The 18,654-nt window shown below is 38.5% G+C and overlaps 1 protein-coding gene across 2 annotated transcripts in view; it reads left to right on the plus strand.

Moving 5' to 3' along the window:
* Positions 1 to 18,654, plus strand: part of LOC110109007 (indole-3-glycerol phosphate synthase, chloroplastic) — a 39,876-nt gene that overhangs the window by 11,248 nt on the left and 9,974 nt on the right. For both annotated transcript variants that reach the window (XM_020839897.2, XM_020839898.2), the window contains exons 4-7: positions 8,897 to 8,971; positions 9,079 to 9,123; positions 9,247 to 9,411; positions 10,018 to 10,096. In XM_020839897.2, the coding sequence (XP_020695556.1) occupies positions 8,897 to 8,971; positions 9,079 to 9,123; positions 9,247 to 9,411; positions 10,018 to 10,096 (364 nt within the window). The remainder of the gene's footprint in view (positions 1 to 8,896; positions 8,972 to 9,078; positions 9,124 to 9,246; positions 9,412 to 10,017; positions 10,097 to 18,654) is intronic.

The raw sequence follows: 18,654 nt of genomic DNA on the forward strand, positions 1-18,654 counted from the left end.
ATGTAGTGTGGCCTGATCTCTCTAAGAAGGCTAGAATACTCTCTTAGTTTGGGTGGCTAGACTAGTATAAGTTAGGCTTGAGTTTATTTTAGTCATTCATAAGTTAATTGTGATCTATTTTGGACGTCTAGTAGGGTGGTTGTAGGGTGTCTAGCGTACAAGTGTCTAAGATTGATCACAAGCCTCGGTGTAGTTGAGTTTAGCAAAAATGAGGTCAACATTTTCCACCATCATCATTCCTTGCACCAAAGTTGCATAATTGGTATTGTGTAGTGGTATGACCAACTATTAGATGGAATCCCTTATTCCTTTTTTAAATAAGAAGTACCATTGAACTTTGTCAAGCATTTTTTGTGGCATTTGATGAGTTAAGGGTGTGAAATTTGTTTCGTACTTCTTCATTGAAATGTCTTGTTGAATAAGTTTGTATAGCTCCATGCGCGCCTGTATCATGATATCATATGATTATTCTTGTCCTAAAATTTCTGGTCGAATTCTTCCCAGGATGATGCGGATATCGGCACGAAGATCTAACGCATTTATCACAGAAGGCGTCGTAAATCGACGGCTCTAATTTAAGTTGTCATTTATGAATTATTTTCTGCATTTTAGTTTCTATTTTATCTTATTTTCTATTTTACCCCTAGGTTAATTTATTTGAGTGTTGTGGCCCAAGAGGCATTTTTGTAATTTTCTATTTTCTCATGTTATGGCCTATAAATAAGGGCCTTAAGCTAATGTAATGAATGGTTGATGAATATGAAAATTTTGTGTTTTCACACTTGAGTTCTTCTTGAGAGAGGACGAGAGTGAGATTTTTATGAGAGAAATCGAGAGTTTCACCAGCCGCTGGATGGGTCCGGGCTCGTGAGTTGAAGTTCCTTGGAGAAGGGCAACGCATCACCCGTCAGCTTTCGGAAGAGTCCAAGGCTCGCGGTTCTAGCTTTTCTTTTTATCTTATGTTTCTCTTTATTTTTCCTAGCCGCCACCTTTTCTTTTTTTTTTCCCTCTTCCCCTCCAACCGTCGGCCAATCCACCACCACCTCCTAGCCGACCACCCCATCTCCTCCTTCCACCGCTGCCGGCCCCTTCCTCCTTCCCATTGAACCGCTAGTATTAACAACCCCTCCATCACCCCAACCGAGAACCCCCACCTTTGCTCCAATTATTAATTGCCTTTCCTAAATTGGAGGGATTAAGTTAACTTAATGTAGGAAATCTTTCCTAACATTAAAGCCTCTCTTTCCTGTAGGAATATTTCCCAATTAACGGCAGCTGAATTTAGCATCTCCCATATCTCCTTAATCAAGTTATTCCGGATTGCTTCCTCTCCAGAACCTGTGAAGGAAGTTTTCCTCTCAGCTTTTCTCTTCACCATTAAACTAAAGCCGAATTCTCTCAGGTTGCTTTATTTAAATTGATGTCCAGCAACAGTTTTAGGAAATAAAAATTCCCACCTCCTTCTCATTCCCGCCAGCCCCCCCACCCGTCTCTCTCTTCTCTCTCTCTCTCCCTCTTGGTTACTTCATGGAAATTTCAGCCTGAAGACCTCTCCAGCTAATTCCACTCTGTTTCTTTAGAAATATGTAATTTTCCTTCAGATTTTCGGAGATAGAATATGGAATTACTTTCAGATTTTGGCCAAGCACTTTGACTGTTTGTTTTTTCCCCAATTGCAAGAGTAGCCTCCTACCCGTCCTGCATCACAGGAGATGAGATCACAACATTTGATCATCTATCAAAACGAATGCTCTGTTATCCCCTATTGTTTTGCATCCTTAGAACAAATTTTTTTAAAGTAGCCTTGTTGTTGAACACTCCATCCCTTCAAACTCTTCTCAACTTATTCTAGCTGAGTCGAGTCATTTCCACAAATGAGTTGGCTTCAACTTCAAGAATTACTCTAATCATTGGTCTTCAGAAGTTCTCGGGGTAACAGTTGTTGCTCCAACCATTATTTACAATAGCACTGTTAGGGCCCTATTCAATAATTTGCGAGTGATGCGAACTAGTTAATCAATAATATATACTTGATGTATACTCTCAAAATCTACCTCAATCATTCTTAGGTTATCATTAGTCTCGTTGCCTTCTCATTCTGGGTTTAAATCACATCATTTTTTTAGCGATAACTTATCTCCTTCATATATAATTTTACTTTCTACGGGCTCTTTCTACATTAGATATCACTGTGAACATTGTGACATTTGGGACAAAGGAATCGATGGTTGTATTTTGAATTTTCTATTATAAGCATGCTCTCCCCTAAAGTTGACTAATATCTGTGAATCTAAAGCCTAGGCTCTAATAACAATTATGTCGCAACCCAAATTCAATCAAATGAACTTGGGGGAAGTTAAAGTCGGTGAACTAAGCCATGATAACACCACTTGTGCCTCAACTTGGTTCGGCCAATGCAAATCACCCAAATGAGGTAGGGATCGACACTAAACTAACCCATGCCAAGTTGTGATGGTATTTAGGTGCGCAAGATGTAATCGATGCAACAACACTCAAATCTGAGAAAAAATATTAAAAGAATTCCAAGAAGAAAGTGAAGGCATTAATATTATTCAAAATATTTGAATGCAAGGGGAAACAAACCAACCAAAAATAAATACTTTTACATCAAATTGAACTAAAAGGGGCCTAAAACAAGTTATATTCAACAAGAAAACAAAAGGAATATATTAAACTAACCATCTTTGTATTCCTGCCTCACCATCTTTGGTCGGCACGCAGCACATCAAGCACTCCATTTTATAAGGAGCCAAAACTACTTGACATCTAGGTCTTTTGGGTTATTTGAAAAGTATTCATTATTACAAGCATAGGAGTGTTCATCCATTGAAATATAGAACATGTTAATTCTTTACTTCTTTTCAGCAACCAACTATAAGCGCATAATATGATAAGGTTGTAATTGGAGATTGCATAATGTTGACGAGCTATTAACATTATTATTGACACAATTTTTGTGTCGACTCGACTCAAATCGAGTTAAATTCGACTCGATCGAGTTCAATTGAACTCGATCAACTCAATTGAGCCCCATTGAACCCATTTGACTTAAATCGGCTTCGATTCAAGTTTAATTTTATCAAATTAGCTCGATTGAATCAATTCAAGCTCAAATCAATCTCGATTCAGACTCAATTCGAGTCCAATTGGTTCAATTTGAACCCAATTGACTTGCCAAATCGAAATTTCAAATCTAACGGTTGTACTTGCTCACTTGAGTTCATCAAGCTCGATCGAACCCACTTGGACTCCAATTGGCTCGATTGGTGACGAGTCGACACAAAAATGTGTCAATACTCATAGGTTAAATTGATGATATGCAAATAGTCTGGAGACTATATTGGACTTTTTCTCTATTTAGAAAATAGATAATTACCATGGTAGAGGTGTAAATAGTAGTAATTTTGATTGTTTTCAAAATTGAAAATCTAAATACTTTGTAGAAGGATGGTTAGAATGATAGATGAAATAAACTATAAGGGAACTCAGGTTGTGAGCTTTAGGTGCAAACAAGTCGATGAATGAATGAAGTTTTGATTTGGCATGATTTTTTTTACTATATAATTTCACATTCTTACATTTTAAAAGAATAATTTAATTACTATTTCTTTGATAGGATGCAATACTCTGTTAGACCGGTCCCTCTTAGACCGGGCATAGGAGGGCTGGTCCATCCTGGACCAGCTAGGGTGTACGTGAGGCGAATCTAGTATGCCTGGTTGAAATCCTGCCCCCTTTGGGGTGGGGCCCAAGGGGTTTTTCAAATGGGGGAGGGGTCGGCTATGAGGGAAAATTCAAGGGGGAGGGTTCTTTTGAGAATTTGCTTGGTTTTGTATGCTTTAAGTTGTTTATGTTAGGGTTCTATTTTTTATACTTTGTTTTGCATAAATGGAAGTTTTTTAGGTTGAGAGGGCTCTAGCCGACGACTAGGGATTTGAGAGCCATATCTTTCTTTCCAATTAAAGATCCACTTATATCTTGCTATTTCCTTTATAAATCTTTCAATAAAAAGTGTCTTGAGTGTTTCTATTCATGTTTTTCTTGTTGTATGTTCATTGGTTTTGCTGAAATCAAATTTTAGCTAAAGGTTTTCTAAATTTTGCATCACTTTCTATCAAATTGGTATCAAAGCACTTTTCTGAGCTGAAATATCACTATATAAGTCCTCGCTGATTTATGTTGCATTTTTCTCTTTGTCCTTGCTGATTTTTGTTGTTTGAAGGCCAAATTTGCATCAAATTATTATTTTTTATTGTTTCGAGCCTAGATTGAGTACCTATGACAAAAAAAAATAGACAATTGAAATCTGAAATTTTTAATTTTCAAACTCAAATTTCAGCTGTCTATAAGAAGATTAATGAAAATTTTCCATCATAGAGGAGATGATGAAGAAGTTGCTCGAGGGCCAAACCAAAACGGCATCGTTAGAGGCGTGAGAAGCCTTTAACAACCAAGGGAGTGGGGAAAACCCTGATCCGATAAGGAGAATGGAAGAACAAGAGGTGAAGATCTTGGAGGAAAAAGATAAAATATCTCCTTTAGAGCCTATTTCTAGGGAGGAGACCAGTAGAAGGTATAAGGAGAGGCGTTAGGGGGTTATGTATGAGCGAAGAGGTGTTGAATTTGAAAAGAGAGTGGTGGATAATGATCGGAGGTGATGAGGACATCGTCAGCATTTTTGACACGTGTACAATTATGAGACACCAGAGATCGACGGCCTCGATCATGAGTTGTATTTTGTCATTTTATGTAGAAGTTTATCTTATTTTTATGTTTTTCCGCTTTTGCCCTTATGGGCATTGAGTCGCTTATGTAGCCCGGAAGGACATTTGAAATTAAAATCAGATTTTGATTAATTTCTAGTGGTCCCCACCCTCTTAAATCTCAAACCTCTCCCCACTCTACATGGCCGGCCACTCCCCCCTCTCTCTCCCCTTTTAATTCTCTTTTATTACTTCCTTAATCCCTTTCCTCATAAATTAATTTCAATTTCAAATTTTGAAAACTGAAATTAATCCCTCCTCACTTTTGGAAATTTGAACTAAAATTCAGATTTTAGTTTTTCCCCTCATAACCTCACCCACCCCCTCTCTCTCCTCCAAAACCGTGACTCCTCCCTTTCCCATCCTGAGTACTCATTCAACCCTTGGCGAGGATGCATGGCGGAGCCCAAATGGAACTTTGGATTTGTGCATGACGACCAAGATCACGTTGACATCCTCCAATCACCGTTCTTTGACGTGGGCTTCGATTTCAACGATACCATTGAAGATTACATCGTCCGTATCCATTACACCTTAGTGGATGTGATTGACGAGCAAAGATCAAATGGACGTTGGATCATCCTTGGACGACCGTCATCCTCCGCCACCCCGGCCACCTATCCAAGAACGACGATCTTAGGCTCCTTTTTCCTCGGAGTGACCTCGGTTCTAATGTGGAGACTCTTCTTCCGCTAAAGCCTAGACTAATTGAGCGTATGGGCTCCAAAGGTGAAAGTTCTCTTTATTAAATCGCGGATTCTTGTTTATCGTCGTAGTTTTACAATTGCTCTTTGCGTTTTCTTAAATTGTTTGGTTAACCGACTTCGCTCTTCTTTGCCTAAGAAAGTTAAAAACTAAGAATTCTAAGGGTCAATCATTGTTATAAGTAATAAGTTTATTGTGGAAACACTTTGTTAATTTTCTATCTTTAATTTCCCTAAGTAACTCCGGATATGTTCAACATTAGGAGGTGTGCTGAATTTGAAAGGAGAGGGGCTGATAATGATCAAAGAGGTGCTGAGCTTGAAAGCAAAAGGTGGGATTTTGATGAAGGGTTTGGCTACGAGCGTAGAAGGGATGATTGAGACACTTGGGGGGAACCACCCCTTTGGGGAATGTGAAATGATGGAGGAAACAGGGGAAACAAAGGAGATATGAGGTGAGAAAGCTGAAGATGCCTATTTTTGAGGGAGAGAATGCACATGAGTGGATCTATAGGGTGGAAAGGTGCTTTACTGTTAATAGGTTGACAGAGGAAGAGAGATTGACGGCGGGCGAGATGTGCTTGGAGGGAAAAGTGTTGGCATGGTACTAATGGAGGGATGCGGGGCGACCCATATGGACCTGAAGGGAGTTCAAGGACTACTTGTTGGAATGTTTTCGAACCAACAATAGAGGGGTATTCTATTAGCAGTTATTCGCTCTTACGCAGAGGGGATAGTGGTGGAGTAGCGTGATCAGTTTGAGCACCTGGTCAGCCGACTTGATCGGCTTCTGAAGATTATACTGAAGGGGAATTTTATGAAAGAGCTCAAACCAGAGATTTGGGCGGCAATTAGAGTGATGAGGCCTCGTGACTTGATAGAGGCTATGGAGCTTTTCCAATTAGTGGAGGATCAGAGGCACCTAGAGAGAGTGGCTAGTGATAGCAGTTCAGGAGGTTTGCATAGGATGACCACCATCTTTTTGGCATCCAAGGAGCTGAGACCTGGTATTCTTAGGGAGATCCCGAAGGAGAAGACTATAGGAGGGACTTAGGGATAACTTCAAGAAACTCACAGAAATGGAGCTATGAGAGAAGAGGACGAAGGGGCTGTGTTTTAGATGTGAGGAGAGATATACACCAGGTCATAGGTGTAAGGACCGAACTCTTCAGGTTTTCACTTTTTGTGAAGATGAGGAAATTAAGGAAGGAGCCGTATGAGAGAATGAAGCAGCAACTTCCATCTTTCCACCTTGAGGACAAGGTGGGTCTTTGGAAGGGGGGTATTGTTAGACTGGTCCCTCTTGGATCGGGCATAGAAGGGCTGGTCCATTCTAGACCGGCTAGGATGTACGTGAGGCATATCCAGTTCGCTTTGTTGAAATCCCGCTCCCTTTGGAGTGGGGGCCTAGGTGGTTTATTCAAATGGGGGAGGGGCTGGTTAGGAGGAAAAATTCAATGGGAGGGTTGTTTTGGGAATTTGCTTGGTTTGTATGCTTTAAGTAAGTTGTTTATGTTAGAGTTTAGTTTTTATGCTTTGTTTTGCTGAATTTGGAGTTTCTTAGGTTGAGAGGGCTCTAGCTAGTGGCTAGGGATTTGGGAGAGCCGAATTTTTCTCTCCAATTGAAGTTCCACTTGTATCTTGCTATTTCCTTCATAAATCTTTCAAGAAAAAGTGTCTTGAGTGTTTCTATTCTTGTTTTTCTTGTTGCATGTTCACTGGTATTGCTAAAATCAAATTTCAACCAAACGTTTTCTAAATTTCTACATCCACTTCCTATCCTATTCATTTATGTATCATGATTTCATTCCATTTAATTAATAACAAAATTTACATCTTATATCCTAAGCAACCCGAGATTTTTATTTGCTTCTTACAATCGGGGACAAATTTTGTTTTAGTTGCCAAAGTTGTTTTTCACCTCATCTCATGGCGTTAATGAGTGCAACAAATGAATTGAGCCAAGCTGAGCAGGAGCTTGCTTGAGCTTAAGCTCATTTGTCAAATTCCTGTTTGAGCTTGAGCTTGATTTGAGTATTTGTAGTATTGTTCAAATTCAATTTATTTAAAATTATGGTTTTTTGAGGTTGGTTTGAGCTCGACTAATTAGTTAAGTAAACGAGTCTTATTGAGCCTATTAAAAACAATAATATTGAGTAGCTTGTTAGTTGATTGAATAAGCCTTATCAGGCTTTTTCAGGAGCAGCTGTTGAGCTAAAAATGAGATTTTAATTGAATGAATTACTAAATAAGTTTGCATTTTAATGAGTATAAACAAGTTGCTTGTGTTCATGAATAAAATCAATTAGCAATCTAAATTATAAAAGAACATATTTTCATATAATCATATATTAAATAAATTTGTAATTGAGTCTTCAATGAGCCTATTGTCAAGTCTCAATCAAACTTTTTAACGAATTTTTTCACAAGTTTTAAATGGTATTTCATAATAATAAATGAATCAAACTCCAAGTGGTTTAAGTTTGTTCATTATTAATTGAGTATTTGTAGAAATATTAAAGCTTGTTTGACTATTTAATTGACTGAAAATAAAGTGCTCTAACTGAGCTGACCAAAAGTAGCTTGTCAAGTGTGTTGATTCATTTGCAACCCTAATTTGAATTATTTTCACCCCACTTCCTCATTGTTAACGTTATCTTCTTTTCACTTTTACTAGCATGATATTAAAAACCCATCTCTAGTAATAATCTGGTTTCTGGCTTTCTTATCAACACGGGGGTTTGAGTAGTGTTGATTTTTTCTCCTTATTAATAGTATTTTAAAATACCCACATTAAACATGGTTTACTATTATGCTTCTATTTGAAATAAATAATAGTCGTTTACAAATTTTATTACTTTTATGCTTTTAAAAATATTTGCGGAGAATGTAGTAATTGATATGATTCATCACTAAAACCAATACTTAAGGAAAGAGTCTGGTGCATAAGCCAAATTCAACTTTAAAACCTTGGTGAAAGAGTCTGGTGCACAAGCCAAATTTTACTTTAAAACCTTGCTGACTACTTTTATGCATTCTTCCAATTCCATTCTTTCTAGTTCTCTTTTCCGTAAGGTACAAGGATTAGTTAATCTACATGTACTCCTTCGCCTAAGCTAGTTGAAAACCAAGAATCTTTATTGAATTGTCTTGTTATCACAATAAGTTATTGAGTGGAATTAAATTGTCCAGTTATTCTTAAATTCCTTAATGAGCTCCTGTGTATGCTGGTTTCACATCAGTAGTAGTACCCTCTAGAATATCCATTATATCTAGCTTCTCTACTTTAAACTGCTCGTAATGATTTTAAAGTAGAGTCTGGTATTTCAAAATAATATAATCCATTTTCTTTTCATTTGTTCTTCGATCACACAAAATTAAAATGAACTGAATCATTAGATTTGACAGGTTCAAATAGCTCATTCTTATGAGAAGAATGGAGCAGCATGCCTGAGCGTTTTGGCTGATGAGAAGTATTTTCAGGCGAGTATCTTCTATTGGAAATAAAATTAATATTGTTTAAAATTTTTTTCAGAGACAGACCCGTAAGATCCATTTCTGAATAGTTCTAATGTGTTTTTCGGTTTTAGGGAAGCTTTGAGAATTTGGAGGCTATTCGGAGAGCTGGCGTCAAGGTTTTGTGGTTTCACATATATTCTTACATTTTTTTTTAATTTTGTTTGTAAACCTTTGTCCACCTTGTTATGAGATTTGCATATCGTTATTGTACGATCTGCTTAATCAGAAGGTAATTGCAGTGCCCGCTTCTCTGCAAGGAGTTTATTATTGATGCCTGGCAAATTTATTATGCTCGGTCAAAAGGAGCAGATGCAGTCCTTTTAATTGCTGCTGTATTGCCTAACATTGACATAAAGTACATGTCTATAATTTGCCAAAAGCTTGGCATGGCAGCTCTGGTTGAGGTTTGTGAGCTTGATCATTGGTTAATAGTTTTTACGAATTTCTCTTGTTGCTGCTTTTTATATTAGTGCTTGATATATCAACTTGTAGGCATTACTAAAAGCATTTCTGTGCATATGAAGATTTCTTAAACCTTGTTGTGTCTTTGTCCTGGAGGGAGTGTTGTCTCTTTTCTAGCTCATGGTCTTTCCAATGTACCTTTACTTGTTTACTGAATGTATGATACTCTATTTTAAAGGAAAAACAACGCTATTCATTATTTGCTGGGTTGAACATCGAGTGAAATTGAAATTTAGTTTCAATCTTTCTTAATTTTTTGTTATATTAACTGAGGTCTTCCGTTACGGCAAAAAAGTCCAACTTATAAATAATTTTCTTTGCTTGGGACTTATCTTTACCCAAAAAAATTTCAATTATCTCTTGAAAGCAGGAAGTAATGCTAAGTTGATGTATATAAGTTTCTCTAATAGTGTCCGAGTATATGCTACTTTTCTATAATGTTAACTTTAATTTTTAAGTAATTGAAGTCACAACAATGTAGTATTTTATGCTAAGTTAAAATATGATTATTTTATATGATTAGCTAGTGCCCTGATGTTTTGTTTTAGGTGCATAATGAAAGAGAAATAGACCGTGTTCTGGGCATTACTGGTATAGAACTTATTGGCATCAATAACCGTGACCTCGGTAAGTTATTTATTAAAATACTGTATTGATATTCTTTGACCTTTTGCTTTGTTTTTTCCCATATCCATTTACAGTATATTCTCATGCGTAAGCTTTGTATGATATTATCTTTAGTTGAAAGGGCAGAACCATACATCATTTTTAATTTTTTTCAAGGAAAAGTTTGGCTGTCAGATTGCTCTCATGTTATGGAACTGCTAGGGATCTCATTCCTTTATCTCCTTTTAGTCTTTTTTATTTTATGAGAGCTCGTTCAAGGTTCTTACTGCCAAATATTTCGTTTCCAGTTCTTAGTTTTGCAAATTGATTCTGTTCAATTTGCAAGAGCTATAAATGCTTGTATGCTAATTCCTTCACACTTTTTTATCGTATCAGATTTAAATGTTTTGATGATCAACCCTGATTATTCTTCATCTTTTCCTAGTTAAATTTTATCTCTCGTTTTCCTTTTCCTAACTTACTCTGCTTCTTCATTATTTACGTTTTGAACTTCTCTTTTTCTCTGATCCAATGAAGTTTTGTACTGTATACTTCACCAAATTCACTTCAGGATGGTACCAGACTTCTTTTGATTTCAATTTGCTCTATTCTGAAATGTAAAGGCTTAAACTAATGCTCTTTTCAAGTTATTTTCAAATAAGCAAGGAATTCACCACGTTAGTCATTTTTTGGGGTGAAGAGCTTTCTGATAGGTATACTATTTTAGGAGCATGATGAAACTTCATTAAGAGTAGTATGACTGATGGGGACATCAGATTATGGAAGGTTTATCAGAGGCGCGACCGCCGATCTACTGCCACGATTGAGTCATTGTACTCTTGATTTATGTATTGTCTTATTATGTTTCGTTGTATTTGTTTATTTGATTTTATTTCATTTCCCGTTGTACCCTTCTAGCAAAGGAATGTCATATGTAAGCCCAAGGGGCATTAGTGTCTTTTGTCTTTGAGTCCTTTGTATGAGGCTTTATATAGCCATCCTTACTTTCTTTTGAAGTTAATGAATGATTATTTGAGAATTTTGTTTTCTTGTTAAAGTTCTTGAGAGAGCTTGAGAGATCAGAGAGAGATCCCTTGGAGAGGGAGATCGGCGCATCACCCACCAACCTTGAAGGCGGCCGGGTTCGTGGTTTCCTATCGTTTTCTCCCCTCAACCCCATCTCCCACCACCTAGCCGTTGGCCAAGGCCCACCAACTCCATTGCCGCCGACCCCCTACCCGATTTTCCCTCCCACCTCCCAAATTCTCCACACCCCATCCCTTCAAAACCCTTTGGCCTTACCCCTTTGTCGCCGGCCTCACCACTTCCCACTTCATCCTGGGGTTTCCTAATTTGGTGAATACAATTTGGAAACAATTCGAAATTTAAATCGTCTAAATTTGAATTTCAAAATACTTTCCTAATTTAGTTCATCTATTTTAGGAAAGTATCTAAATTAAATCATTTTGAATTTTAAATTCAAATTGGATTTGATTTATTACTTTTCTAATTCTTAAAACTAAATTAAAGAAGCCTTAACTCCTCCCATTAATTGCCCCTTGATCCATGCATGCTGCCGGCCCCTATAGGAAGTTTTTGGATTTACTTCCTAAATCCCCTCTAGCTCCTCTTGGGAGTGTTTCTAAATATCACCCCCCACCCCCATAGCCGAATTTTCCTTAAACCCTTTTAATTAATTTGTTTCCAAAGAAAGCTCTCCTAACTTTGGAATCAAATTGTAATCCCTCCCCCCTTGCCGCCGCCCCTCCCCTCTCTCTTTCCCTTTTGGAATTATTTTAAATTCCAATCCCTCTTCTCTCCAAAATCTGAATTATTTCAGGATTTATTTCTTCTCTCTCTCAAGTTCAACAACAAAGTCCGTTAGATCTCTTCTCCCTTGGCTGGCCTCCTACCACCACCAATTCTAGAGAAATTTCTTTCTCGTCAACGATTTTCCAGAGTATTAGCAACCCTTGGGAAGACTTTATCATCGAGCATTCATGAATGGCCGATCCAAAAATTGAATACGGCCTCTCCTACGACGAGCACGGGTCTGTGTGCATCTTACATTCAACCTTTCCAAGGGTCGACCACACGGTGGAAAATTACATCGAGCGAATCTTGGATAGCTTGGTGGAAGCTATTGAAGAGCAATTGGATATCGTCGAGTGGAGGATCGCCACCGATCCTTGACGAAGGTTTCCTATGTTCCCCTTTTCTCTTACTTCTTGAATCTAACTTTTCTCGTGGTTTGATTGTAGTCACGAAGGCTAACCGTCTCCTGTTTCTGCTAAGCTTAGTAAATATATGATTTTTTAGCGTATTCATGTGCTTACTAATCTCATTATTATACTAGGAATTTTTATTGAAGCTACTATTCTGGCATGATGTTGTTTTCTAAATTATTTTGAAGTTTCAAATCTCTTTTTATGTGATTTAGCCTAAGCGGGCATGACCCCTCTTACGTTTTATTATGTTGTTTTAAATGCTTGTAGTTTTCTTCGTTATTCACTAATCAAAAGTTGTGCAAGATCTTACAAAATTCATTACATTCATACATAGTTTTAGATCAATGACACTGTAAATTTACATTGAAATTATAAAACAATGGAATCAACATATGGTATGTACATATAAACGGAACATGTGGGTCATGGCATCATATTATGGAATAGTTTAGTGGAACAAGGGCCAACATGGGCTTCTGAATGGGCGTTAGAGGCCACCTTCCACTTTTTGCAGTTGTAGGAAGATAGAGCAACAGTAGAATTTAAAAGCATTTTAACTTATTTACCTATAGATTTTGCCTTGCAAGATGGTGAATTGACTGCTTTTATTTTGGTTTTGGGGGATTGAGGTTTCCAACGATGTTTTTGAGCTTAATTTACATCGAGGGAATCAATGGTATGAACGATTCACTCGACTAAGATCTCATAATTTTGTTATCCCGTTGATCTAGTGGATCCAATCTACTAACTATGGAGGGCTTATAAATATTCCTGTAAAGATTCTAATTAAAAATCATGAATGACCTACTATGATATATCCCAATTATATCAAAGTGACAACATGCTAATGGGCATTCTCTATTTCATGGTGAGGTTCATTTATTTGCCTTATATAAAAAATGTATTTAGTTTACAGGCTTAGCTGACCGTAGCTCAGAAGTTCGAGTAAATGACCACCAAATATTCCTTAGCTTGCCTTGACCTATTCATGCTAAAATTGAATTAAAGTCATGAAGCAGGCCCGAGTGCATATATTAGGTATTGATTCTAGCTTGGAGGCTTGACATGACCAATTCACCAATTTTGGGATAAATTTTAGATCCACTTTGTAAGAGGAGTACTTGAAACGAGATGGATGGGTATGGATTTGTTATTGTGAGGCATTTTTTGATGTTGCAGTTTATATCAAATATTTGACTCGAGGGAGGTATTTAAGTCTATTCATTTTTGTTGAGATGATTAACCGTGTGGCGGAGGATTTGTTGTCATATCTATATGTTCCCTTTAATCGGGACTCCAATGTTGATTTGCACGGGGATGAAATTAAAGGCTATTTTAAGTGACCTTTCATCATTACTGAGCTATTTTCATTTGATTTTATTTGATTTTTATCTTTTTTTTATTATAATTCTTTAACGTCCTCTTTTTCATTATTCACTTACAACTTTGATTTCAACACCAATGATGCATCGTCAAAATGAACGTCATGGAGATTCTATATTCATAATCCACCTACGAGAGTTTGTCAAAAATTTTATTATCTTTAAGCATTGATCAGGGCACCAGCAAAATCTCGTGCCATATCAATTTGTATTTCATTGACATATGCCATTAGATAAACCAAAATGCAGTAGTGTTTTCTTCGGGCATAGAAACCCGAGGTAATTCTTCGAACTTTGGGGATGATACTATTGAGTGCAAAGATTTGATTATGATCTTTATGAAGCCATATGCATCAAGCCTTGGAGTACAAAGACTATGGTGGCCATCTTTGATTATAAAACAAAACAAAAACACTAGCCCAATGCATACAAGATCACTGGCCCAAAGTAGAAGTGCTACGGTGTTTACTTTTGCACTCTTGTCTTGGCAATGTAATGGATTCTCTTATATCAGAAGTCATTTTGTTTTGAGAGGAACTCTGTTAGACAGGTCCAGCCGGTCCACGCAGGACCGGCCAAGACGCGAAACAGGCGGACTCTCCCTCTTGTCTGTATGCGTCGGACGAGTCGCCCGGTTCCAAAGAGCCTTTTAGGAAGTTTTTTTTAGGGCTTTGAAAGGTAAATTTGAATATAGGGAATGTTTAGGGATTTTCTTTTGATTTGTATGCATTAAATAGTTGGTTTTCCTAGAGTTTGGGTATCTTGAATTTGGCTAAAATTTGAGATATCTTAGATTTAGGTTTTCTTTTGGCTCTAGCAGCGTCTAGAGATTTGGGAGAGATCGATCCTCCTCTCGAATTGAGGATCAAGTGTATCTTGCTATTTTCCGTGTTCCTTTCATCAAATAATAAAAATTTTCTACTATTTTTTGTGATTTTGTGCGGATTGTTGTGAAGAATTCTCGCTGTTTTACGAAGATTGATAGGTAATACTTGAGATTTACAAGTGTTTCCTATCAAATTGGTATCAGAGCAAGTCTTGGGACCGTTCGTGGGTTGATTTTGGCGAAGTTTGGCGTCCGATTTTTGGTCGGGAAGGGACGGAATTGCTGTTTTTGTAATTCAAATCCGGAATTTTTGGATTTACAAAACTCCAGATTATAATGGCGGCCAAGAAAGTTAATGCTTTGGAGGAGAGACTCGAATGAGAGATGAATCACATCAAAGAAACTGTGGAGGAAAGAATTTCTTCCATGGAGGGGCAGGTTTCTTTCCTCCATGGAGGGGCAGGTGGCCGATCTCAGGGATATGATGAAAAGAATGCTGGAGCTTCAAGAACAAACGTCGGCATCCGAAGCGAAGGGCACCAATTATGAAGCTTCACGCACCCTAAACCCTAATGCAGAAGCGAAGAACACCAATTATGAAATCCGTAAGGAGGAAGAAGAGTTGAAAATCGTGGAAGGGGGAAGAAGAAGACCCTATGTTGAGCTTTTTCATAAGGAGGAAAGAGGAGATTGACATGGGGAAAGGTATCACTATGAGGGAGTGGAGCAAAGAGGGGTTGATTGGGAACACCGTGAGGGGTTTTACGGCCATCGGGGTGCTGATTTTGAAGGAAGAAGAGGGGAATTCGAAGGGTGTTTGGGCTATGGCATGGCAAGGGAAGACCGGGAGAGGTGGGGTGGGCCGAGCACTTGGGAGAGGAGAAGCTATAGGAGAATTAGGGGGAATGGTGGAGATAGGAAGGTGAGGAAGTTGAAGATGCCTATCTTTGAGGGGGAGGATGCGTATGGGTGGATCTATAAGGTGGAGAGGTACTTTGCCGTTAATGGGCTATCATAGGAGAAACTGATAGCAGCAGGCCTATGCTTGGAGGGGAAGGCACTGTCATGGTACCAGTGGAGAGACCAGAGGAGACCTATCAGGAATTGGAGGGAATTCAAGGACTGCATAATAGAACATTTCCAAACTAACCAGGGATGAAATTTTTATGAGCAGTTCTTTGCTCTGGCACAGGAGGGATCAGTAGCAGACTACCGGGAGCAGTTTGAGCACCGAGCTAGTAGGGTGGAACGATTATTAGATACGGTATTGGAGGGGAACTTCATGAAGGGGTTGAAGGTAGAGATCCGAGCAGCAGTGAAGGTTTTGATGCCTCATGACTTAGGGGAGGCCATGAAGTTTTCCCAGCTAGTGGAAATCAGAAGAATCTAGAAAAGGGAGCTAAGAGCAATAGCTCAGGAGGCTCTTACAGGACGACGACCACTCTTCTAGCGCTCAAGGGGCCTGCCTTGGGCAACATTAATGAGACCACCAGGGAGAAGCCAGTAGGAGGAGAGAGTGGGGAAAATTTCAAGAGGCTGACAGAGAAGGAGATGCAGGAGAAGAGGGTAAAGGGGTTGTGTTTCAGGTGCGAGGAGAAGTATACGCCAGGGCATCGGTGCAAGGACCGAACTCTTCAGGTTCTCACCGTCTGCGTTGACGAGGAAATTGAGGAGGGTGGTGAGGAGGAGAGGGAGGAGAAGCTACACTTGGATTTGGTTGAGGTTTCCTTGAACTCAGTGGTAGGATTCATCACGAATCATATCATGAAGGTGAAGGGGGAGATAAAAGGCATGGAGGTGGTGGTGTTAATTGATAGTGGGGCTACCCACAATTTTATTTCTACTCAGGTCGTTGACCAATTGGGAGTGAAGTTGGTGGACACCAGTTGTTATGGAGTGATGATGGGTACATGGAAGGTAGAGAAAGGCCAAGGGATCTGTAGAGGAGTGGTGTTGATCATCCAGGAGATTCAAGTAAGGGAGGACTTTCTCCACTAGAGTTAGGAAGCACTAATGTCATCCTGGGGATGAAGTGGTTGCAAACCTTGGGGGAAACCAAGGACAATTGGGGAGCACTCACGATGGAATTAATGGTGGATGGGAGAAAGGTGGTTATAAGGGGAGATGCAGGGCTATCCAAAGCCATGACATCACTTAAGACCATGGTTAGGGACATACAAGAGGTGGGGAAAGATTATATGGTGGGACTACACAGGTTAGATGCAATCAGATTGGAGGAGGGAGGGAATGTTTCTCTTTTGGTGCAACCCTTGAGTCAGCAATTTGGTAAGGATTTTCAGCCACATCAAGGATGGCCACCTCCACGGGAACACGAGTATATCTCCACCTTGAGGACATGATGAATCTTCGGGAGGGGAGTATTGTTAGACCGGTCTAGCCGGCCCACGCAGGACCGACCAAGACGCGAAACAGGCGGACTCTCCCGCCTGTCTGTATGCGTTGAACGAGTCGCCCGATTCCAAAGAGCCTTTTAGGATGTTTTTTTAAGGGCTCTGAGAGGGAAATTTGAACGTAGGGGCTGTTTAGGGATTTTCTTTTGATTTGTATGCATTAAATAGTTGGTTTTCCTAGGGTTTGGGTATCTTGAATTTGGCTGAAATTTGAGATATCTTAGATTTAGGTTTTCTTTGGGCTCTAGCGGCGTCTAGAGATTTGGGAGAGATCGATCCTCCTCTCGAATTGAGGATCAAGTGTATCTTGCTATTTTTTGTGTTCCTTTTATCAAATAATACAAATTTTCTACTATTTTTTGTGATTTTGTGCGGATTGTTGTTATGAATTATCGCTCTTTTACAAAAATTTATAGGAAATACTTGAGATTTACAAGTGTTTCCCAAACTCTCAAGCTCTTATATATAAGATAAGTTGAGTCTCCATGTATGGCTTAGTTCTTATCAAAAGTGGAGAAAGGAAAGTGACAATTATCATGGGAGAAAGGCGGGGATCATTGGTAGGTTAAGGTAGAGAAAGTAAAATAAGGGCTTGTTTATTGAAAATTAAAAAAAGTAGGGAAAGATGGGATGGGTTTTCTTGGTTTAGGTGAAGTGCAGAGAGAAAAAGGTGTAGAGTGAGAAAAAGTGGGTGGGTGGGAAGGATGAGATAAGATCAATGCTTAAAATTGCGTAATCGGGTATTGAGGCGTTTTTCGTTAGTGAGGCGAGGTGCAAGCCTCAAGGCGCTTTGAGGCATAAGCCTCAAAATCAAAAAATTGCGTAAACATAAAATGATAAATTTTGTATATACTAATGAGTATATAATATATAAAACATAAAAATGCACAAGATATGAAGTGAAATCAAAATATCCCAATAATAAGACAACATGAAATATAGTTCAACTCTATCTTTCCCAAATCACAATATTATTTTTATTAACATAGGAGGCATATCCTCTAATGTGTCCACCATATAATGATTCATAGGCCCTTTAGCACCCCTAGATGAAATGGGCTTCATCAAAGAAGATGAATCCCTAACGCTGCGTTCACTCCCGTAGTAAGAGCCAACATCAACTCTGTCCTCAAATTGATTTTGTGCAAGATGTTTTGATGTGGTAAACTTATTCATGTATGACTTTATCTTCTCCCTTACAGTATCAGAAACTTTGGAGCATGGAGCAACATTCTTGTGAGACCCTGAAATGTGGTCCTTCATCCTAGTCACACCACCGTTCACAACTTTATCACAGTAATTGCATTTTAGATAGATATATGTTTTATCACTTCCCCCTACATTCACCTAAGTGTTATGTTTCCCGTTGGATATTTTCTATGACATGATGTAGCTTTATCCTTACTTCTAACCATCCTTTATGAGAAGAATATATTAGTACAATATATCGAATCCCTAAACATAATGCACCCACTAACAACTATTACTAAATTAAGCTTGAACTCAACCCTGATTTGGATGATTGAAAGCTTGAGTCTCAATTAGCTTCGAGCAAAAGTATGTTTTAATAGTTATTTTGCTTGATTCATCATAAGTAAGAGGCCCAATTGGTCATTGGATCTAGAGGTTAAAATTGGCTCAAATTAAGCTTGAGGTCAATAAAGTGGTTGATGAACTTTGGGCTTAATCATGAGCTAGGTTATGGATTAGAATCAAGTTTTGGGCATGGGTT

This window comes from Dendrobium catenatum, unplaced genomic scaffold, assembly GCF_001605985.2.
Source record: "Dendrobium catenatum unplaced genomic scaffold, ASM160598v2 original_scaffold_96786, whole genome shotgun sequence".
Classification (NCBI taxonomy): domain Eukaryota; kingdom Viridiplantae; phylum Streptophyta; class Magnoliopsida; order Asparagales; family Orchidaceae; genus Dendrobium; species Dendrobium catenatum.